Source organism: Ovis aries, chromosome 4 (assembly GCF_016772045.2).
Source record: "Ovis aries strain OAR_USU_Benz2616 breed Rambouillet chromosome 4, ARS-UI_Ramb_v3.0, whole genome shotgun sequence".
In the NCBI taxonomy this organism is placed as follows: Eukaryota; Metazoa; Chordata; class Mammalia; order Artiodactyla; family Bovidae; genus Ovis; species Ovis aries.
Window position 1 is genome coordinate 120,092,721 of NC_056057.1, and position 23,232 is coordinate 120,115,952.

A 23,232-nucleotide genomic window follows, 5' to 3' on the forward strand; every position below is an offset into this window, starting at 1 on the left:
GGTTTTGTTATGGTATCTTCCCAGACCAGGCAGCAAACCCATGTCCCCTGCGTTGGCGGGTGGATTCTTATCCACTGGACCCCCAGGGAAGCTCAGTGATATGCTTTTAATGTCATTTGGACATCTCAAAATGCACCACGCTAAGACAGGATTGGATTTTAAAAAACCAGTACTCTATAGCCCCTGTTGTATACTTAGAAAATGCTAGTGCTGAGGAATATATCTGATGTCTTTGACTGAATGCAGGAAAATAACCGATTTGAGACTTGAAGAGTGATTTATCTAAACCCTGTTCGTTTCTCTTCCACTACGGGCATTTGAATTAATACACTTTCGGCAAAGTTTGTTCTGCTAAAACACCTTCTCTTATACTCAGAACAATATGCACAGCAACTGGTAACCAGCTCGGTAGAGAATCGTGGATGCACATTGCCTGGTGCTTCTATTTAGATCATCCCATTACTGTGGACGCTGGCCGCGGAGGCCCCAGGGCCGGCGGCCTCACTGCTGAGAGGGCAGCCTCTGCCGGCTCCGTCACAAGCTCGCTTGACAGCTTGGGTCCAACGCCATCTCAGAGGTCTTTTCCACCCTGAGAATACAGTGATTCCGTGTGAAATTCAGCATCACGCAAAAAGTGTGTAAGACGAGATGGATGTACGTTTCCAAAACACGGAATTCTGCTCTCATACTGTTTTCATCCTGAAGTTTGGGTGCCAGGCTCATTCCTCGTGCGTTCTCTAACTCCACCATGAAGGCTTTATCCCTGCAGTTCTGCTCACTGAGCCAGCTTAGTCTTCGCTGTTGGACTTCATGGTTCTTCTGAGATGATTCTAAAGGCAGATCACATCCGTTTCTTAAAACCATGTTTCCCTGCTGTCCTAAACCTTTTGTTAGTGTGATCAGTCTCTTAAGTTTGGAATTTAATTTCTAAGTCCTGCCTGTCTAAAAATGTGACTAGAAATTAAGTCCTATTACAAAAATGCAGTATAGTAAGTAAAACTAATTTAAAATTAGACTTAGGTACCCCCAAAGCGCCTTAGTCTTCTGATTTTGTACAGGAGGGGTGTTTTAAGCCTTTAAAATATATTTTTAGATTTAAATTAATTTTGACGTGTTAGCATTAAAAAACAGATTTACGTGTGTGTGTGTGTGTGTGTGTGTGCGTGTGTGTGTGTGTGTGTGTGTGTGTGTCTTAGAGGCAGGGCCTCACAGTCAGCTGGTAGATGTTGCTGCGTGTTAGTAATATTAGTGACGCAGCCCTGGAGTGCGTTGCTGCACTGTGGTATGTCCTGAGGGGCGGCAGGCGCGGGTGTGCGTGTGAAGGGCACGCCCAGCTCTCTTTGGGGTTGGTCTCGCAGGCGCAGCTCGGGGCCGGCTTAGCGCCACAGCAGTGAGAACAGGCCCCCGGCAGTCAGGGTGCTCGGGCTCCTCTCAGCTGTGGGAGCAGCCCGCCGTGGGGGGGCATTAGGACAGGTATCTTCTCAGTTGCACGTTCTCTTCCGCCTGGCACTTTTCTCTTTTTGAAGAAGTACGTTGAATGACGGTTTGCTAACTCTTCCTTACTTTCCCCATTCCTTTTCAGGCTTCTCTACAGTTTAGCCTTCAATGCCAGGTTTCTGAGACACCTCTGGTTTCTCATATCTTCAATGACAACGCGGATGATAACAGGGTAGGTGTTGCACAGACTGACACATTGAGCTTAAGGACGTGACAAGTGGCCACCAAATAAAGAGCACTGTGAGGAGGAATTTTTAAGCACTGCTTACAGCAAGCTTATTTCACTAGGGAAGAAAGTCTAGATGTCTCAGTTTCACAAAAAGAAAGCATTAATGCCTAATCTGTGTGTATTATTAAGTGTATGGCTTTATCTGAGGGTGAATTTGTTTTACAAATCATAGCTGACCCTCCCTGAGGTCTGGGGATCGAGGCTCAGCGCTGCCGCTGCAGGCAACGCAGATGGGCCCCTGGTCAGGGAGCTGAGGCCCTGATGCTGCTCGGTGTGGCCACACACACAAAATCCCAGTCATTTTTGGGAAACCAGAAACTGGACATTTCTTTGCTCCATATGTCTTTTCTGTGCTTTGGATAGTGAAGATACAGACTTGAAGCAAGTCTACCACCATTACAAACATTAAAACATACAAAATATTGTAAAAATTGGTTTCTAAACCTCTTTGTTGAAATAATTTGATTTTTCATATAAAGTCTTGTGTAACTTGCAGGCTAGAATCTTTAACGTTTGTATTTATTGAATGTGTGTAGTATGTCAGGAATGCATCTGATACTCAGAAATCCTTCATGGTAAGCAGATGGAGGCCCTTGCCATGCTGAATTTCTCTGTGAGGGCTCCGTCCTCTCTGCGGTAGTGTGAGAAGTGTGAACTCAGTTCTCGGAGACTCAGCTTCCCATGCACACTTACCTGCAGTGGTCACTGCCGGAGGTCCCACCTGCAGCCGCCAGCCCGCCTCGCCAGCTGCAGGACAGCCTCTGGCAGGAGGGACCCGAGACGGGAAGCTGCGCTAGAGTCTGGGTGCCTGGCGCTGCGCTCAGTACCACCTGCTGCCCTCCTCCCCTGCTCTGTGGCTGCCGCCCGCGCCGTGCTCTCTGGGTTGGAGCTCATTGGGGTGGAGGGTGGAAGAGTGCCTATGGGTGGGCCCCCGCTGGCCCTGTGCTAGGAAGCCTCAGAGAGGGACTGGCAGGCGCTCGTGGCACAGGCGGAGGTGCTTTCTTGTGATTTTAACGCATCTTTGTGAGTGCGGGTGGTGTGAGTGACGGCGCTGCAGCTGAAGGAGCTCAGGGTGACGAGGTCCTGTACCTCACAGCCCAGCAGTAGAGACGTGGGAGAAGTGGCTTCCCGTCCAGAACATACCTTCTGTATCCTTTCCTTTTTAAATTAAAGTGAGAGGTTTCTGGTTTCTTGATGTGTGCGTATTTCAGCTGCTGGTGGCTGTACCCACCTTGGCGTTGGTGAGCGACAGGTTTGTTTAAGCAAGAGAGCCTGGGGGTCATTGAGGCGCAGGAGGTTATCATCGCCCTGCAGGTGTCTTAGCTTAGCAACAGAACTCCCGTCCTGGCTCTGCCTGCTGACAGCCTGTGTGTTCCTGGCGTTGGTCTCCCGCGGGGGCGGGAGCCATGGTGTGTGCAGATGTTGCCGTCATGCGGTGTTGATTGTATTAAATTATCAGCATTAAAAGTCAGTGAAGTTACACACATTTTTAAAAACTCATTACTTCTTAGACAGCCCATTTGAGAAGGTGTTTCTTTTTGCTCATGTGATTTATTCCAAGTCCCACAAGAAGCTTACAGTGTGTGTTAGTTAACACCTTCCTGGTGTGTGGCTCATCATGTTTGTCATCAGAATAAATGAAGGTGAAGTGCCAGATTCCCCTGAAAACAGCACGAAGGGTGCTTTGAAAGTAGTGTGGCAGCAGGGCTTACACAGCTGGGACTGTGAGCTTTGGCAAGCACGAGGCTCATGGGGAGCCTGTCCGGTGTGGACCCCTGGCCCCCACCTCCCTTGGTCTTGGGGCGCACTGGCTCCTCCCTCATTGGGGCGCAGGTGCAGCTGAGAGGGCCAGAACCCAGCCTGTCACGGGCCTGTGTGGCGAGGCTGGCCTGCTTCATCCTTGTCTTTAGCTCAACGGGGCCTGTTTTGATTACACCCTGCCTGTGTCTTTTCACATTGACTGCAATGGCAGTAGTCCTGCAGTAGTCCTCTTAAAGCTTTTCAAGACAAAAACGCATTCTCTGAAAACTTCTGCAGAAGACGAGAAGCTCCGTCAGTTCAGGGGGCGAGTGCAGTTGCCAAAGAGTTTCCCCTCTGAAGACCCTTGTTCTGAGGGTGCGTGCAGAAGGGAGGGCTGTCTGACTTCTCGTTCATGCTGCTGGTCCAGCCAGCTTTCCCAGTCACAAGTCCGTGTCTTTTCCTTTCATTGTAGTAAATTATGGACTTTTTATTTGCACAAGGAGATCAAACCAGTCAGTCCTAGAAGAAGTCAACCCTGAATATTCATTGGAAAAACTGATACTAAAGTTGAAGCTCTGACTCTTTGGCCACCTGATGCGAAGAGCCAGCTCACTGTGATAGACCCTGACGCTGGGACATTTGAGGGCAGGAGCAGAAGGGGATGACAGAGGATGAGATTGGATGGCATCCCCAGCTCAATGGACATGAGCTTGCCAAGCTCCAGGAGGTAGTGAAGGACAGCGAAGCCTGGTGTGCTGCAGTCCATGAGGTTGGAAAGAGTTGGACACGACTGAGCAACAAGTCTTTGAGATGGGCCTGTTTTCAAAGAAATATTTGAGTCGGTGTTAATGGCAAAAAGAATGGTCAGCAGAGAGTCGAGAGAGAATACTCATGCCCATCCTGGTTGGTTAAGGCCGCAGGCACATAGCTGATCCTTCTTGCCAGTCACCTTTGTCGTTCAGATGAACTGACCTCATGGGAGTTAGAACAAGTGAGCGAATGTTGAACGCTTGCCCCCATCTTGTTTGCGGGAAGCAGTTTAAGAGTTTTCTGCATCCTGGCACGTAGGTGCGTGGCAGGCGGTGAGGATTTCAAGTGCGAGTGTTGTCGACAGGGGCACAGCTAAGCAGCTTAGTCATGCATTCAGACTCAGGACACGCTCTCTCCCCGTGGCAGCTGGTCAGCCCGACTTGCCCCGTGCTCCCCTCGGTGCTGTCTGGCAGCGTCTGCAGTCTCTGTGCTTCTGCAGCTGGTGACGAGGCAGCCGAGAGACAGAAGCCATTAGCCTCGCTCACTCAGCAGAGCAGACGGCGCTACGCCTTGTTTCTTCTGCTGTGCAGACGGCACAGGACTGGGCTTGGTGAGGCTGCTTGGCAGTGAGTGGCGGGGGCCTCCTCTCCCTCAGGGCTTGGGCTTGCTCTGGGCGCGCAGCCTTTTCCTCTCGTCCCCTGTGGGTGGTGAGGGAGGCGACAGGACGGGCGTGCTTGTCCCTCTGCGTGTGTGCTCTCGCTGCACTTCTGCTGTGGGCGGGTGGCTTCCCTCGGCGGGGTGCTCTGCGCTGGGTGCCGCTGCGTGTCTGGGCTGTGTGTGTGCCCAGCCGGGCTCCTGTGCGAGCGCTGGAGCGGGGCTGCTGGACACCTGGCACCAGGTGGCTCCCCCTCGCCCACAGCGAGAGCGGCGCCTCCAGTGGCCTCAACTCCAGCCCCACCGCCCGGGGGATGGTGGCAGCGCCGGCGGGCCCGCCCCTGGAGAACCGCGCCTCGCCTCCTAGATGAGAGTGGCTGCATGGGACTGAGGACGCAGAGGAGGAGGGGTGGGGCAGGTGAGAGCCGGCTGGCCCGCAGGCTGCCGGCCAGGACTGGATGGGTGTGCGCTGGAGACCGGGAAAGCTGTGTGAGCCCGTGTTTGGTGGGGGTGTAGTGTGAGGGCCCCAGCTCTTGGGAGGGAAGGGGGCCGGCCCACCTGGACCTGCCGCAGGCCCGGGGGTCTCCTTCCAGGGAGCGCAGCTGCGGGTCTGGTGAGTGGAGGCGTGGCGCGGGACTGAAGCGGTGCTGGCCTGCAGCGGCGTCTCTGGGTTCGGTAGAGGGCTGCTTCTCGTGTTCCTCTCTACAGCCCTGGACAGACCTTGCCTGAGACCAGAACTGTCTGCCTTTGTAGAGGGGACGGGGGCGGGGTTCAGCGTCAGTAGCAGAGTGTGCGTCCTGAGGAGTGCCGACGCAGAGCCTTACTGCCCTTCAGGGACCCTTGGGGCCTCGGCTCACTCTCAAACAACTAGCTTTATCCGGTGGAAAATCGCAGCAGGGACGTTTCTTTAATTCACGTTATTTATTAACCTGTGTTGTTAGAGTGGCTTTGCCTCCCCTCTGGGTCTTTGAATTGCTAACGTAAATGTTATTTTCCCGGATTGTGTTTGTCTGATGTCATGTCTTAATTTGCTCCCAAACTCAGCCACTGTGTTTTCTTCTCCTTTCTCCCAATTCAAGGTCTGTGGTGCCATTGCTCCAGGTGATATCGAGGGGCTCGCCTATGTCTTTTGAAGATTCGAGTAGAATCATCCCCCTCTTCTACCTATTTAGCTCTTTGTTCAGTCACTCACTGATTTCCATACATGATAACGAATTCTTCGGAGACCCCATAGAAGGTGAGAATTCTGAGCAGTCCATTTGTTGCTGACTTCATGCCGTGTCCATTTTCATAGATGATAGAAAAGTTTTAAGCCTTTTAAGTCTTTGAGTGTGTAAGAAATGGAAGGGGGAGCCCAAATATAATAGAAAATCGGATTGTTTTTCAGTTGTAGGTCAAAGACAATCGTCAATGATGCCTTTTACTTTAGAAGAGCTGGTAGTGTTGTCTCGATGCCTTCGCGATGCGTGCTTAGGGATCATCAAACTGGCATATCCAGAAACAAAGCCAGAAGTTCGAGAAGAGTATATCACCGCCTTTCAAAGTATTGGAGTGACTACCAGTTCTGAAATGCAGCAGTGTATACAGATGGAGCAGAAACGATGGATTCAATTATTTAAGGTAATGAGTGTATGAATATTTTTGTTTACTGAGGTCAAATAACATACAGATTTTATTTTTGGATGACTCATTTTAGAAGACTAGAGATACAGGTTTCTTTCTGGCTTGATTGTTAATTTGAAAAACTTGTAAGAAGAGTCTTTTTCATTTTATATTTGCCTCCTTTTAAAGCCTTGTTTTTACATTGTAAAATATATCTTTTATAACTTGCCCCAAGTACTTTCGATGACAAGGTGATGTATAATTAAAATTTTTTTTTAATTTTTCACTAAAAGATCTCTTACGAGTTTTATTTATTTAATCTTAAGAAATTGATTAACAAAGGTGGAATAAGATCATTAACTTAATGCAAGTTGAATATGAATTATTTTAAAATACCTTCATTTTTAACTGTGCAGAAAGAGAAGTTATGAGTTACTGTGGCTGAAATGTTGGCAAGAAACCACCACCACTGAGAGAATACAACTACTGGGGTAGAAAAAAAGAAAAGGAAAAGGGTGCTTGACTTCCCATGAAATTTCTGCAGCAAACACATCTCGTCAGCTAAATTCGCTCATTATAGGAGTGGGAGCAGAAGAAGCGCATTTTCCAAATTGGTGCTAGATTTACAGTCCGTTCAGTGCCGGCGACCTCTCGCTCCCTAATGTTCAGCTGGAGTCGTCAGCTGTCCCTGCAGGCCTTTTATCACTGCTTTTGTCAAGCGATCTATTTAATTGAAAGAAGTTAATTGAATGAAAATGATCAACTAAGCTTGTATTAATATTGCTAATGGAACTTTCTTCTTGGCCATGTTTGGAGAAAGATGTCAAGCTAGACTTTAGGAAAGGCCCATTAATGCTTGCACTTAACCTGATGGGCTAATTAAGGACTGCTTATTCATCCTGCGAGCCCACGATGGGCTCTGTGTGGCCCGTTCTGCCTGGTTTTACAGCACATTTCACTTCTGAGCACCAGCATTAGGAGCAGTGAGAGTAACTGATAATGTTTTGATTGCACTGAATACAGTACTAATGCATCATTGAATTTATAATATGTGCGGATTGATGTAATACATATTTGCACAATTTATTTTAATTACCTGTCTCTGTATTCCTCAGTAAACTCCTGAGGTCACATGTTGAGCCCTTAATATACCCTTGCTTAAAGACGGAGACTTCCGCATCTTCTGTAAGCTGAGATGAGCTGTGCCACCCGTTTAAGGCTTGTAGCTCTTGTGTGAGCTTCTCCTGGTGTGGCTGCTGATGGTAGCATACGTTTTTCTTTTAAGGGTCTAATTAAACTCTGGGATCTTTGTTAGTGAAACTTTCCTCTGTGCATGTTACCAGGTTTTGTGTGCAGTGTCAGACAGTTCCCTCAGTCTATAGCGCCTGTTCACAGCTCCCTGATTTCATATACCAGGCTTGTCTTTAGCACCCAGAGCCTCCTGAATTTAGTCATGCTGTATCACGACGTTTTTCCCCAGTCCTGCTTTATTTTGCATGAGCATTAAGCGAAAATTTTACAGTGAATTTGTTCTTAGGCCGCAGAATGATTCACTACTAGTTTATTAAGGACTGCAGAGTTTCTGTTTGTTTTAAAAATTAGCGTGAGCATTCACCTTTTCTGAAACAGGATTGTCTTTAGGTTTCAAATTGAGTTATGAAGATCTGAATTTAGAGTAGACTTGTTTGAAGACAAGTTTTTGAATAAGATTCCTCTTCTTTGTAAAGATTTTGTTGCCATTGTTCTGCCTACTGTTGAGCTAAGCCCAGCACCACCCCCCCCAAAAAAAGAAAAAAATCAAGGCATGGTCTTTGAACAGATTCAGCTGATAATTGTTATTTTCTTTTAAGAAAAAATTGTCTTTAATATGAAGTAGAATTTAACTCTGAGTGGTTGCTGTCTCAGACAGTATTCTGAGGACTTAACAGGGACCAGTCCACGCGAGCGGTAGTTCTGTAAGGAAGGCGCTGCAGGTGTGCCCGTTTCACAGATGGGGACGCATGGCCCGGGGCTGGCGGAGCCGGCGTGAGGACCGTGCCGCTCCGCTCCTCTGCCCCTGGGAAGCGTGAAGATGAAGGTTTAGCGCTTCTGTGTGTTTCAGTGTCGCATTCGAGGTGAACAAGTCAAGGAGTCGAATCCACCAAAGAAAGCAGGAGCGTTTTGCAGTAATTGCCTGCCTTCTGCTGACTTTGACAGAGCTGCGTGTGAGGAGACCTGGCTCCTCCAGCCACCAGCCATTTTCATTTTTTAGCTCCTGATGGTCCTCCCAGACCGGTTTCCGAGAGGGACTCTCGGGGCTGGTCACAGAACAGACTTCTAAGTGGATGGAGTCATCCTTCTTTGTCACTGTAGGAACTGAGGTCAGTTCTGAGCCCCGCATTGACACTGCTGAAACAGTTTGTACATTTATCAAATTTATCAGCTTCTCTCCCAGTGTAATTTACAGCGGTAACTGCGTTAGCCCTGGGAGGCAACAGGAAGTCCTGTTTGATGTGCCTTGGTGAGCAGCTGCCAGGCTGCGCTGGCGTTAACCCCAAGGGGGGAAGGTGTGCGGGAACCTGCTTGCTTACTGCACTCATCTGTGCACAGAGGGACTCAGAGAGGAGGGGCTTTCTCCTACCTGGTGGTTGATTTGGATTTTTCAGTGTCAAAAAGACTCATTAAAAAGTGAAAACAGAAAACCACAGCAGTGCCCTAGCTGTGATTGAACCGTGCTACCGTTAACCATCAGTGTTGACCAGTGAGGCAGATCCAGGCTTCCTCTAAAGTGGCCGAGCTGCCTGCTGTGTCTTTCTCTGTCTTTGAAAGTTTTTTCTTGGCTTTGGTTTTGCCTACTCAATAAAGTGGTTACCTTAAGAAGTAATTGTGTAGTGTTTTAAACATGCTAGAGAATACTAATAACTAAAGGCTCTATAAAACTAGGTTAGCCATCGACAACAGGAATCCATATCAGATACTTAATGGCTTTTATAGGCTGGGGTGTCATTAATATCAATTATTTTAAACACCCATGGTGTTTATCCCGGGAACCCTGGCTCTGCCCTGTGCTGGGGAACCATAAATGCAATTGGACAGTCCCTGTTCTTTGAGCATCTCTACATAAGGAAAGAGACTCAGCGGCAAAGCTGAGAGCACACAGGACAGAGACACAACTGCTGGAGTCACTCTGAGCTTAGGGTTACATGGCGAAAAGCATTCTGGCTTCCTATGGGAATGATCTTAGAGCTGGTACTTTACTGGGTTTTCTCATATTTCGTTTTTACATATTCTTCGTTAGGAAATCAAAATCTAAAAAACTCTTTATTATATATTGGCCACATCACACATTTACCCAGTTCAGTTCCGTTCAGTCGCTCAGTCGTGTCTGACTCTTTGCGACCCCGTGAATCACAGCACGCCAGGCCTCCCTGTCCATCACCCACTCCCGGAGTTCACTCAGACTCACGTCCATCGAGTCAGCGATGCCATCCAGCCATCTCATCCTCAGTCGTCCCCTTCTCCTCCTGCCCCCAATCCCTCCCAGCATCAGAGTCTTTTCCAATGAGTCAACTCTTCACATGAGGTGGCCAGAGTACTGGAGTTTCAGCTTTAGCATCAGTCCTTCCAAAGAAATCCCAGGGCTGATCTCCTTTAGAATGAACTGGTTGGATCTCCTTGCAGTCCAAGGGACTCTCAACATCTTCTGCAACACCGCAGTTCAAAAGCATCAATTCTTCGGTGCTCAGCCCTCTTCACAGTCCAGCTCTCACATCATACATGACCACTGGAAAAACCATAGCCTTGACTAGACGGACCTTAGTTGGCAAAGTAATGTCTCTGCTTTTGAATATACTATCTAGGTTGGTCATAACTTTTCTTCCAAGGAGTAAGTGTCTTTTAATTTCATGGCTGCAGTCACCATCTGCAGTGATTTTGGAGCCCAAAAAAATAAAGTCTGACACTGTTTCCTCTGTTTCCCTATCTATTTCCCATGGAGTGATGGGACCGGATGCCATGATCTTCGTTTTCTGAATGTTGAGCTTTAAGCCAGTTAGGTACCCGTAAATGATGTGCCTTGTCCTATGCTTGTTTTAAAGTTTGAAGGTAATCACCTAAGATATCTGATTTTGCCCACTGCGTTTAAGCTCAGAAGATTGATACAGGTGCCTTTCCGGTTGTGGAGCATCGATGCTTTCCTTTGGTTGCGCTAATGAAGCTGAACGTCAGTGATCTCCACTCAGAAATGTCATAGTTGAGCGTTCATAGCTCTAAGTCCTCGTCAGATGTATTCTTTATGTGTGTGAATTTCTTTTATGGTTTAAAATATGTAATGCTTAAGACTATTTCCGTAAGGTCTAGATTTTCTCGCGATCTTGATAGCCAGTCGACTTTCAAATATACAGTAATCTTGTGAAACAGTGCATATTAATTTAAAACCTTGGGCTTGGACAGTTGTCAGGTATGACTTTTATGAGACATCTGTGTGTCTCTAATTGGTTGTCTGCGTGGTCTTTTAACCCCGGGTTTGCGGGTGTCACTGTTTGGCTTCCGGCTATGTGGCTCCTGGACCCCAGCTCCCTAGCTGGGAGTGACCCTGGGGCCCTCAGCAGTGACGCACGGAGTCCTGGCCGCCAGGCCACCAGGGAGTCCCTTTGCTTTCCCTTTAGTGGCATGTCACCAAACGCGCAGCAGTTTAGTGCATTTCTGAATATTTGCTTAGATAATCTCGTTAGTTCTCCAGTATTTATTTAAGGTTCAGCTCCAGCGCAGAAGAGCGCGATGTGGGAGCCAAGTAAACGCGTGGCATAACCACGAAAGGGTGGGTTTACGCTGTGGAAGCCTCCTGAAGCTGTGTGTTGCGCTCACATGTCAGTCATCCTGGTGTTCACTTGTTCGTTGCCTCTGCTCATATTTCTTGACGCACTGGTTCTCGGGTCTCACTGTCTCAGGGTCTCCTCAGGACCAGGTGGCGGCTGTTGCCTGGAGTTAGAGCTGCTGCAGGTGCTGCCTTTTGTGGGTGCTTGTCAGCCGGAGGCTCCAGGCCCGCGTGCAGTTAGTCCCCGTGGGGCAGGCGTTAGTGGCCTCTTACCTCAGTCTGCAGACTTGCACTCCCGTGACTGAAGGCCTGTTTAAATCTAAAATCGTGCCAGTCTTCTGTAGTAGGCATATCTGCACGGGAAATTAGATAAAATTTACTGAGAGGAAAGCTGTCTTTTGAATCTCAACACTGGGTGTCTGTTGGTCCAGTTTAAAATTGTTACGTCAGCTTTCATTGCCTTTGACACTCTTTCGTCACTTCATGTGGTTTTTTAATGGTTACTTCTGTGAGCTTTGGTTTTTCAGTACTAAATACCACTAGCAGCTTGTGGTACTAAAAATGAATGTACAGAAAGGGAGTATGTTTGAAGGTGTTTTGAAATCACAGAATTTGAGTTGTGTCTGACTCTTTGCGACCCCATGGACTGCAGCACGCCAGGCTTCCCTGTCCATCACCATCTCCCGGAGCTTGCTCAAACTCATGTCCATTGAGTTGGTGATGCCATCCAACCATCTCATCCTCTGCCGCCCCCTTCTCCTCCTGCTCTCAATCTTTCCCAGCATCAGGCAGGGTCTTTTCCAGTGAGTTGGCTGTTCGCATCTGGTGGCCAAAGTATTGGAGCTTCAGCTTTAGCATCAGTCCTTCCAATGAATATTCAGGGTTGGTTTCATTTAGGATGGACTGGTTGGGTCTCCTTGCAGTCCAAGGGACTCTCAAGAGTCTCCTCCAACACCACAGTTCAAAAGCATTAGTTCTTCAACCCTCAGCCTTCTTTAGGAGAAGGAAATGGCAACCCACTCCAGTACTCTTGCCTGGCAAATCCCTTGGACAGAGGAGCCTGGTGGGCTGCAGTCCATGAGGTCGCTAGGAGTCAGACACGACTGAGCGACTTCACTTTCACTTTTTACTTTCATGCATTGGAGAAGGAAATGGCAACCCACTCCAGTGTTCTTGCCTGGAGAATCCCAGGGACGGGGGAGCCTGGTGGGCTGCCATCTCTGGGGTTGCACAGAGTCGGACATGACTGAAGCGACTTAGCAGCAGCAGCAGCCTTCTTTATGGTCCAACTTTCACATCCATGCATGACTACTAGAAAAATCATTTCTTTGACTGTATGACTTTGCTGGCAAAGTAATGTCTCTGCTTTTTACTATGCTGTCTAGGTTTGTCATAGCTTTTCTTCCAAGGAGCAAGCGTCTTTTAATTTCATGGCTGCAGTCACTGTCCACAGTGATTTTGGAGCCCAGAAAAATAAAATGTACCACTGTTTCCACTTTTCCCCCCATCTGTTTGCCATGAAGTGATGGGACCAGATGCCATGATCTTCGTTTTTGAATGTTGCGATTTAAGCCAGCTTTTCCGCTCTCCTTTCCTTCTCATCAAGGGGCTCTTTAGTTCCTCGTCACTTTTTGACATTAGAGTGGTATCATCTGCATATCTGAAGTTGTTATTTTTCCCAGCAGTCTTGATTCCAGCTTGTGTTTCATCCAGCCCAGCATTTCACATGATGTACTCTGCATATAAGTTAAATAAGCAGGGTGATAGTATACAGCCTCGATGTACTCCTTTCCCAATTTTGAACAAGTCCATTTTTCCATGTTCAGTTCTAACCATTGCTTCTTGACCTGCATACAGGTTTCTTAGGAGGCAGGCCAGGTGGTCTGGTATTCTCATCTCTTAAGAACATTCTACAGTTGTGATCCACACAGTCAGAGGCTTTAGCGTACTCAGTGAAACAGACATAGATGTTTTTCTGGATTCTCTTTCTCTGATCCAACGGATATTGGCAGTTTGATCTCTGATTCCTCTGCCGTTTTAAAGCGCAGCCTGTCCGTCCGGAAGCTCGCGGCTCGTGCGCTGCTGCGGTCGGCCCTGAAGGGCTCGGAGCGCCACTTTGCTGGCGTATGGGATTCCTCCGTGGCTGAGCAGTAGAGAATCTGCCTGCGATGCAGGGGGCCTGAATTCAGTCCCTGGGTTGAAAGGATCCCCTGGAGAAGGGAATGGTGACCCACTCTAGTATTCTTGCCTGGAGAGTTCCATGGACAGAAGAGCCTAGCAGGCTACAGTCCATGGGGTCACAGAGAGTCAGACAGCACTGAGTGGCTAACACTTTGCTGGCATGTGAGATGAGTGCAATTTTGCGGTAGTTTGACCATTCTTTGGTGCTGCCTTTCTTTGGGATTGGAGTGAAAACTGACCTTTTTCCTGTCCTGTGGCCACTGCGGTGTTTTCCCAGTTTGCTGGCATATTGAGTGCAGCACTTCAGAGCATCATCATCTTCCAGGATTTGAAATAGCTCATCAGGAATTCTATCACCTCCACTAGCTTTGTTCATAGTGATGCTTCTTAGCTAAGGCCCACTTGACTTCACATTCCAGGAAGTCTGGCTCTAGGTAAGTGATCACACCATCGTGGTTATCTGGGTCAATAAGATCTTTTTCGTACAGTTCTTCTGTGTATTCTTGCCACCTCTTCTTAATATCTTCTGCTTCTGTTAGGTCCGTCCTGTTTCTGTCCTTTATTGTATCCATCTTTGAATGAAATGTTCCCTTGGTATCTTTCTATTTTTTTGCATTGTTAAGAAGGCTTGCTGCTTGGAACTCTGCATTCAGATGGGTTCATCTTTTTCTTTCTCCTGTGCCTTTCACTGCTCTTTTCTCAGCTGTTTTTGTGAGGCCTCCTCAGACAACCCGTCTGCCTTGTCGCGTTTGTTTCTCTTGGGGTGATTTTGGTCGCTGCTTCCTGTACAGTGGTGCAGACCTCGTCCGCAGTTCTTCAGGCACTCTGTCTACCAGACCTGGTACCGTGAGTCTGCTTGTCACCTCCCCTGTGTAATCATAGGGGCTGAACTCAGGCCATACCAGAATGACCTAGCGGCTTTCCCTACTTTTTCAGTTTAAGTCTGAATTTTGCCATAAGGAGCTGATGATCTGAGCCACAGTCAACTCCAGGTCTTGTTTTTGCTGACTGTATAGAGCGTCTCCATTTTCATCTCTGAAGACTATAATGAATCTGATTTTGGTAATGATCCTCTGGATCCAGTTAAATTTTCATGATTTCTTAAAATTTGTATTTTTCTCTACAAGTTAGAAAAAATAATTTAAGTAAAGGACAAAAATGTTCTTAGGAGATAGGACATTTCTAAAATATTTTGGGAATTTGTCCACACCTCATATTGCCAAATATAACATAAAAATATGCGTCACCCAGTTAAACTTGAATTTCAGAGAAACAGCAAGCGCATTTTAGATGCAAGTGCATCCTGTGTGATACTTGGGGTACATTTATGCTTCTTAAAACCTGTGTTTGAGACACCCTTTGAATAAAGCTCTGTGTAGAAGACAGCTATGCTAAGAATTGTGTTTGGCATTTGTCTGAGAGTCAGCTCCCCTGGCCGGGCCGCGTCCTCCCTGGCCGGGCCGTGTCCTCTCGCTGGGCCGCGTCCTCCCTGGCCGGGCCGCGTCCTCCTCTTGCCGGGCCGCGTCCTCCCTGGCTAGGCCGTGTCCTCCCGGGCACCTCCGCGTCCCGCTTCCCGTCCGCTTTCGGACGCGCTTTTCCGCAGGGGCTTCTGCCGCCAGCCCTTCCGCTCAGGCCTGGCTCCGCCTGTGCCTTGTCCTTGCTGCCTGCCTTCCATCCCCCACCTCTCTTCCCTCTCGTTCCTAGAAGGCTTTCTGTGTGCACTTTCTCTGGGCTGTGCTAGTCTTCATTGCTGCAGGGCTGTTCTCCAGCCGTGGGGGCGGGGCCTGCTCTCCGGTGGCCGCGCCGCGCCTCTGGTGGCGGTGGCCTCCCCTGTGCGGCGCGGGCTCTCGGGCACGCGGGCTCCAGGCCTGTGACTCCCAGAGCTAGCTTCTCCTAGCATGTGGGATCTTCCTGTTAAGGGATCAAGCCCAGGTCTCCTGCACTGGCCGGCGGAGTCTTGACCACTGAGCCTCCAGGCGAGCCTTCCATCCTCTGTTTTTGAAAGAGGATACAGTGATGCCAGGATAGGACGCTGTGCACTACTCCTGTTTCATCTCTAGAACATGAGAGTATGGGAGGGAGGGAACGCCTGTGCTGAGAGTGCACGCGCTCTCTCACGGTGGTTTAGAGTGAGTCATGGCAGTGGTCCTCTCTGAAGAGCTGGACCACGCTTGCCACCTCCAAAACAGAAACGTCCTCGGCAGGAGAGCTTGGCCGGTCTTGAACACCAGAACGTGGAGGACAGCTTGTCTCCTGGGGTCAGGTAGCCGCGGACGTGAGCACATGACTGCTCTGCGGAGCGCCACCTCCTCGGCTGTGCTGTGCGAAAGTGTCAGGACTCGGAGGGGGTGCAGGGGTGGTGCGTGGGAGCCACAGGTGGACGGGTGCCTTTAAACAAACACATTAACTGTCAGAAGGCACGGCTTTTGTCGACAGCTGTGGGTGGTGGGTGAATTTCAGCACAGTAGCTGTTACAGCTGAGTTTACTTAGAATACTAGTGTGGGTGTGCGAAAGGAGAGAGGCTGTGCCACGCTCATCATGCCTAGGGATCCTGCTTCTGTCCCCACTGTTGGAAGAGCTCCTGCTGGTGTGCTCCGTGTGAACCCCGCTGAGTTTGTCCCGAACCTCAGTGAGCAGAACGTAGCTCACTGAGGTATCCTTTCTCCTCGGAGCAAAACTGAGAGACACCCAGGAGTCAGGTGTGTGAGGTCAGCGGCCGTGCCCTGCTTGTGACCAGCAGTTCGCCAGGTGGAACCGGACACTCAGTCCACTTCGACTGGGCTTAAAATCAGTCTCCCTCAAGCACTGCCTGTGTGTGGCCTAACCCCCGAGCAGGCACCGCAGCCGCTGCTGGAGGACCACAGGCTCTCGCTGCTTACCTGTGCCGCGTTCCTGCTGACTCAGAAAGGACGTTGCCGTAGCATCACAGTAGGCTTTAACATGCTGTGTGGTGGACGTCACAGCAAAATCGGCAGCGTGTGCCCACCAGTGTGAAAGCTGTGTTCTAGAGCTTGAGTGGTTTTTACTGGGGTCGTTTTGTCTGGATGGCTGAGCTGCTCAGGTGTTACTCTTCCTCTTTCCTGGTTATGTGGTCTAGCTGGAGTCTGTGTCATGGAGGCCTGAGATAGCAACCAGGGACCCCTTCTCTCCCACTTTGGTTGGACACAGAATGACATTTCCTAATGCATTGTTCAAATTGTATTTCACTGAATTGGAAGCAGCGTGTACAGAAGCCTGGCGGACTTTCAGAAAACACGGTCAGAGTCACTATGTACACAGTGGTTGCAGGACCCACCCCTGCTCACAAAGGCCGTGGTCTTGTAAAGACCCTTGGGTCTCCCAGTCCGTGTTGGTTCTCCCTTGTTGGCTGCAAACACGTTTCTGCTCCGTGTGCCGCGTCATGTCTTTTGAAGCCCGGCAGGACTGTCAGACGCCTTTGATCGCACATCACAGGATTACCACTGTCGGTCAGTGGGCGCCGGCTGCTTCGCTAGGTAGCCAGTCGTATTCTGTTTCGGGGGGCTCACGGCAGGGTTCTGTTTATGGAGGGGCTGATGTCCCCTGAGGGGACAGCAGTGTGGTCTGGGCTGGGATAGCAGGTGGCGTTGGGCAACCAGAGTGTGCGGGGAGGCTTTCTGGAGGAGGGTCAGCTGGGCTTGTGTAGAATTCGGGGGGAGCCGTAGACGAACTCCAGAGGCTTCCGTCCGGGAGATACTGAAAATGTCTCTGGAAGATGGACAAGGCGCATCTAGGACACTGCCCCCCTCTCCCCACCGGCATCCTCAGATAGAGTGTTTTTCAGAAGAATTAATGTGTTTTAACCTTAGGAGAACTGCTGTACCTGGAGGTGTCTTTTATTATAGCTCAGGTGAGCTTATGCATTTTCACGTTGTGTTTTAAAAATTACTGCCTCCCTTGTAGCTTAAAAAGTCAGCCCTTGCACGTTTGTGTCATTTTCTCTCTTTGTTGGTGGGTCGTTGACCGCTTTGTACATAAGCGCCCTGCTGTGGTCACGGAGCGAGACGCTCTTCCATGAGCGGGCTTGCTGTTGGTCTGGCAGCCCCTCGGGGAGCCGTGCGCGCCTCTGCCTCCGTGGTGTGCGGGCGTCCCCGGGCTGCCTGCGTGACCTGGTCCTGCCCCCTCCCCTGCCCCCAGGTCATCACCAACCTGGTGAAGATGCTGAAGTCCAGGGACACGCGGAGGAGCTTCTGCCCCCCCAATCACTGGCTGTCAGAGCAAGAGGATATCAAAGCAGATAAGGTATTCCTGGAAGATCTTTTACATATTTTTCATTAAACTTATTCTTTCAGCTTGCATCTTTTCTGAGAAGAATAAATCTTTTCAGGTTGTCTATCATGTAATTAATAATTAGGAGTACACTTTTGTTGCCGACTCTTAGATCGCGTAATGGAGCACATAGCAACGTCACTGACTTACACGTGCGTCCTGCGATCGTTGTCAATCCTGATTTGCTTTAAGCCACAAAGTGTATTGGCGTGTAATGGTGTTTTGGGGGGAGCTGAAAAACTTTTGCTTTTATTGTATCAGTATATTTTTAGTATTGATACTTAAAAGAGATGGGACTTACCTATGACTTTCTAAAGGGATAGAAACAATGTGAGTATTATTAAGGTCTAGATGTAAAGTAAATTCAGTAGTGTGGCCTGTTCTGAAATAATGAAAACAGCATTACCCAAGGACTTGGGGTGTTTTCATTTTTGTTTGTCAGGAAAACACATGACTGGATTCATCTCAGAATTTTGGGGCTAGGGGCAGAGAGTGACTGGGTATAGAAGAAGCGTGACTGCAGAAATGGTAAAGAAAAGAAACATCAGGAGTGTTTCAGAAGCGTTGCTTAGTCTGCACGCACGCTGCATCTTTGCATTAAGCTTGTGGCGCCCAGCCCTGCCCATGGCCCAGGCTGAGGAGCTGCGGCCGGTCCTGTAGCGGCGAGGGCCTCGGGCCTGTGGGCCTTTCTGACAGGGGTCAGATGAGGGGACCTGAGAGACAGTGGGTTAGTACTTACCAGCCTTATTTGGCTACGCATTCATACAACTTATTTTAGTCATGAATATTTGGTAATGGTAATAAGCTGCTTGATTTTAAGGGTAATCTGGTTTCTTTGTAAAGCAATCATTGTGTGGTGATTTACTATGTCCAGATATTACATGTTGTTGATTAGAGCAAGTAGAGATTCCCCTGGAGTGTATCTAGGAGAAATAACTGCAGTGTGAAAATGTGAAAGGTGGCCCACGTAGGGGAGAGTATGAGAGCGTCTCCTGGGAAGGAGCAGGCGGGACTGAGCAGTCTGTGGCCCCGCAGGTCACCCAGCTCTACGTCCCAGCGTCCAGGAACGCGTGGCGGTTCCGGCGGATGGGGAGGATTGGGCCCCTGCGGTCCACGCTGGATGGTGAGTGCCCTGCGCCCACGCACCCCATGCCCCGAGCTGGCTGAGCGTGGGCTGTGTGCTGCTGCGCGTGCCCTGCAGGCCACACTGGACGGTGCGTGCCCTGCACCTGCGCGCCCTGTGCCCTGAGCTGGCCGAGCGTGGGCTGTGTGCTGCCACGCACGCCGCAGGTTCCTGGCCTGTGGCCTCTGACCTCAGTCAGCTGAGTCAGGAGTCTCATCTCTGGAAAGCGCCTCGTGACTGGGAGCCAGCCCCCTCCCGCCCCTGGCAGCCCCAGTAGTGCCCCCTGTGCCAGGGTGTCTGGGAGCGCAGCCTGGCAGTGCAGCCCCGCATCTGCAGGGGCGGGCAGGCTCACGGGGCGCCCTCTGGTTGCAGTAGGTCTGGAGTCCCCGCCGCTGTCCGTGTCTGAGGAGAGGCAGCTCGCCATCCTGACCCAGCTGCCCTTTGTGGTTCCGTTTGAGGAGCGGGTGAAGGTACGCTTCCAGTTGGTTCTCTGCAGATTGACTCAGCGGGTTCAGTGTGAAAAAGTAACACCAGTGGGAAGTTTTCTGAAGCCTGTGATTGAATAATGTGTTTTCTCACTAGATTGTAATAGGTGACCATGGTTTATAAAAGCATAACCCAACCAAATACCTCTTGAAAGATGTTTTGTTTCTATTCACCAACTTACTTAGCAAATTTCTGAAAACGGCCTCACTTCTCTACTTACAAAACAGCTTCAAGGGGGTGTTTTTAGGCCTGCCCACTCTTCTCACAGGGTGACCATTTAACACTATTGACACTTCTTCATTAAACCACACACATTAACACAACATTGTGAGTCAAATATATTCCGGTAAAAAGTAAAACAGGAAACCTCACACACGCTTGCACACTCACACGCACAGGGCGTTACATAGCTCCTGAGCGCCCTCTACTGGACTTTCAGCATAAAACCAGCTACTGGGGTTTTCTCACCCTGGGGAGCGCCCTGCCGATAGCAGCATCCGTGTACCCCTTCTCACAGCTGCTCTTCTTCCTGCTCCACCTGGAGTTGTATAGAAGTCTCCAGAAGGAAGTACCGAAAATGCGCCATAGCATGGGATTTTAAAAGTTTGTTGTGAAGTGGGGGAAAAGAGCAATATTACATAAATACTGCACATTTATTGATAAGGCATAACATCAGTATTTGGTATCTTGGCCTTTAAAACCCGTCTCAGAATTTATGCAGATAAAAAACTTTAAGGTTTATGTAACAATTTCTTCTTTTGGTTGCTTGTGTTTATAACAAAATGTTGTTTTCAAGTAACCTTATAATTTCTCCTTTGTTAGATCTTTCAGAGATTGATTTATGCAGATAAGCAAGAAGTTCAAGGAGATGGTCCATTTCTGGATGGAATTAATGTCACAATAAGAAGAAATTATATTTATGAAGATGCTTATGACAAACTTTCCCCTGAAAATGGTACATATCATTCTCTCTGTATGTGTTCATATGACAGGGGGAGGCTGGGGGGGTTATAGGAAAGGGTGATCATTACAAAAATTAGTGTTGATCATCTTATTCTGTGATGACTGTTTAAAACAAATGTACGTCAGATTTGGGGGAATGTATATCTATTATCAAATAATAATTCTAATATTGGCAAATACTTATTGCCACAGAAACCTTTCAGATGTTGTTTTTGTTTTTTTAAGATAAGAAACTCTTCCTGTCCCCAAATATCTATCTTTAAAATTTAGTTGACAAGCTTTAATTATAAAAATGTTGGAGAGCCATATACAGACTGTATTTTGTTTATAACAGTCTATGTAAATATCATAAAATGTAAGCCAAGTTAAATATACTAAAGTAAACACCATTGCAATCCAAATTTCTTGATAGAAAGGTAAGTGTGCTTCAGTGACACTTCTATGAGATGAAAGAATTGCATGATAACGTTGATTTGGACAGCATTCAGGGGTGAACGGCACATTTTTGTCTTATGTTAATCCTTGGTGCTCAGTGTTAACGGGCTTAGTGTTACTAATGTATTTATCAATAGTTCTGTCTTCAGAATTTGGTGTCCATGCTACCACATGAAATCAGTGTTACACCAGTTCAGGTGATGGGGGCTTGTCGGCTGTGGGGTAGCAATTGCCTGTTCTTTTAGGGCAGCAATTTAATTTTCTTCCAGAAAAGCAGAGCCTCTCATTTTGAATACTTTCTCTCTTCCCAGATAAAGAGCTATTTTTGTCATTTTGTAGGAGCAGCAGAGGAAGGCTGGCTTCGCTTGTTCCCTTACTCTGTTCTCGATTTTGTGGGCCGAATTTTTGTTCTACACATAACTTAGTTTTGTTACGTACGCCGTAGCCCTCTAACGTCCAGCACCGCACACTGAGGCGGACTCTGAGCTGCAGTCTGACCGCAGACTGAGTGCCCCACTCTGTGGGTCACTCTCGCCTGGGACGCCATGCTTTCAGAGCTTTCTGTGTGAGCGAGGCAGAGATCAGCTGCTCTGATCCCTAGCGTAGGTGCTTTGGGGAGGAAGCGAGAGCTCACGCTCTGGGCCCTGCGGCTCCTTGGAGACGAGCCCCAGCCGCAGTCGTGCCGTGCCGCGTGTCACTGTGTTGGCAGTCCTCCGTCTGTGTGTCCCGCTTCACTGAGGGCCTCGTGGTCTAAGCCAGGGTCCCCACAGCTAGCGCTCAGTAGGTGTTTGTTGAACTTGTGTTTGAAAACAAGGAAAATGAGCTGTAACAGGGTGTCAAATTGGCCACGGTTGGCAGGGTGTTCAGGGAGGAGCCGAGGTGTGCTTGATGCTTGGAGGCTTCCTGAGACGCAGGACCCGAGGCAGGACTTGGGAACCAGGAGCCCAGTGCCGCGTGAGGGGCCGCAGGGGAGGGCGTGGCTGTCCATGGCAGACCCGCTTCTGTGCTGGTGAACCGGGGCTTCCGTCAGGGGCTCGAATCTCTCTGAGCTCTTCAGCCAAAATGAGAACGTGTGCTTAGCAACAGTTTTCAATTAACTCTAAAACTGTTTCATGGAGAGTACGCTGTTCCTGCTCAATGACACAAGCCCCAGATTCCTAATGACTCCTTAAGCTTGAGAATTACTCAGAAGTTGGCCACACGCCAGCTCTTCAGCTGTGCTTGCTGATAGTCTCACCGAGTCTAAAGAATTTGGAAAAATCATATAATATCTGTATTACAGTGCTTTAAATCTTTAAAGTGTTCTTTAAGTCTGACCCTTATTAGGGAGTTTTAAACCATACATTAAAATTGTTTGACACTTCGCTATGCAGAGTGTGAAATCAAATACCATCTCAGCATGTTTGCTGACGGAAAATGGGCTTGAAGTGCTTTGTTGCCTGGTCATTTACATGTGACCAATTAGTGTGGTTTTTCCATGTGTCATTTAATCACGGGAGCAAATAATGGCCATTCGTTATGGGCTCTCGTATCTCATATCGTCTCAGAACAGTCTTATGAATTGTGGGTTTCGCCTCCTTTGACACGCGAGCTGATGTGGTGGAGCTCAGAGCAGCTGTGTGGTCTCTTTTGCAGTTGGGAGCTCAGCGAGCAGGGTGACGTGTGCATTTCTCTGTGTGGACTGTGGGCGGGAGTGCGCCTGCCCTTGGAGCCCGTGGCTCTGAGAGGGGAGCTGGCGCCCCCCACCACGGCACGCTGCGTGTGGCCCACTGTGCGGGGCGGCGGCTGGAGCCGTGCTGGGCTCCATTCCTGACAGTGCGCCTGCCTGCGGAGCCCGTGGCTCTGAGAGGGGAGCTGGCGCCCCCCACCACGGCACGCTGCGTGTGGCCCACTGTGCGGGGCGGCGGCTGGAGCGGTGCTGGGCTCCGCTCAGGTCCTGAGAGCTCGCTCCCGCCCCTGCATGCTGGTTCGGTTTTGTTTAATGGGCGAGATTTGTTACCTTGTTCTTCTGAAGAGGAAATGATAACGGTGAAATCAAAATCTGGTTGACCCTTGAACAATGCAGGTTTGAACTATGCAGGTCCACTTGGGCAAATTTTTCTTTTCAAGAAATACATTGGCAAACTTTTTGGAAGTGAAGTGAAGTTGCTCAGTCGTGTCCAACTCTTTGCAACCACGTGGGCTGTAGCCTACCAGGCTCCTCTGTCCATGGGATTTTCCAGGCAATAGTCCTGGAGTGGATTGCCATTTCCTTCTCCAGGAACTTTTTGGAGATTTGTGACAATTTCAAAACACTGGCAGGTGAACTACTCAACCTAGAATACTGCAGAAGTTAAGAAAAATTTGTCATGAATGCATGAGACATATGTAGAGGCTAGTCTGTTTTATCACTTGTTGCCAGAAATATGCACAAAATCTATTATAAAAAGTTAAAATGTATCAAAACTTACGGAGACACTCAGAGGACATGTGTGGGGTCCACAGCTGGG

At 48.9% G+C, this 23,232-nt stretch overlaps 1 protein-coding gene across 4 annotated transcripts in view; it reads left to right on the forward strand.

The window, feature by feature from the left end:
* The window catches only part of UBE3C (ubiquitin protein ligase E3C), a 111,751-nt gene that overhangs the window by 49,248 nt on the left and 39,271 nt on the right, over window positions 1-23,232 (forward strand). For 3 of the 4 annotated variants that reach the window (XM_060415236.1, XM_042249097.1, XM_060415238.1), the window contains exons 11-17: window positions 1,583-1,669; window positions 5,950-6,107; window positions 6,258-6,490; window positions 17,605-17,709; window positions 18,772-18,859; window positions 19,232-19,329; window positions 20,168-20,300. In XM_060415236.1, coding sequence (XP_060271219.1) covers window positions 1,583-1,669; window positions 5,950-6,107; window positions 6,258-6,490; window positions 17,605-17,709; window positions 18,772-18,859; window positions 19,232-19,329; window positions 20,168-20,300 — 902 coding nt within the window. The remainder of the gene's footprint in view (window positions 1-1,582; window positions 1,670-5,949; window positions 6,108-6,257; window positions 6,491-17,604; window positions 17,710-18,771; window positions 18,860-19,231; window positions 19,330-20,167; window positions 20,301-23,232) is intronic. The other variant, XM_060415237.1, reaches the window with a different exon arrangement.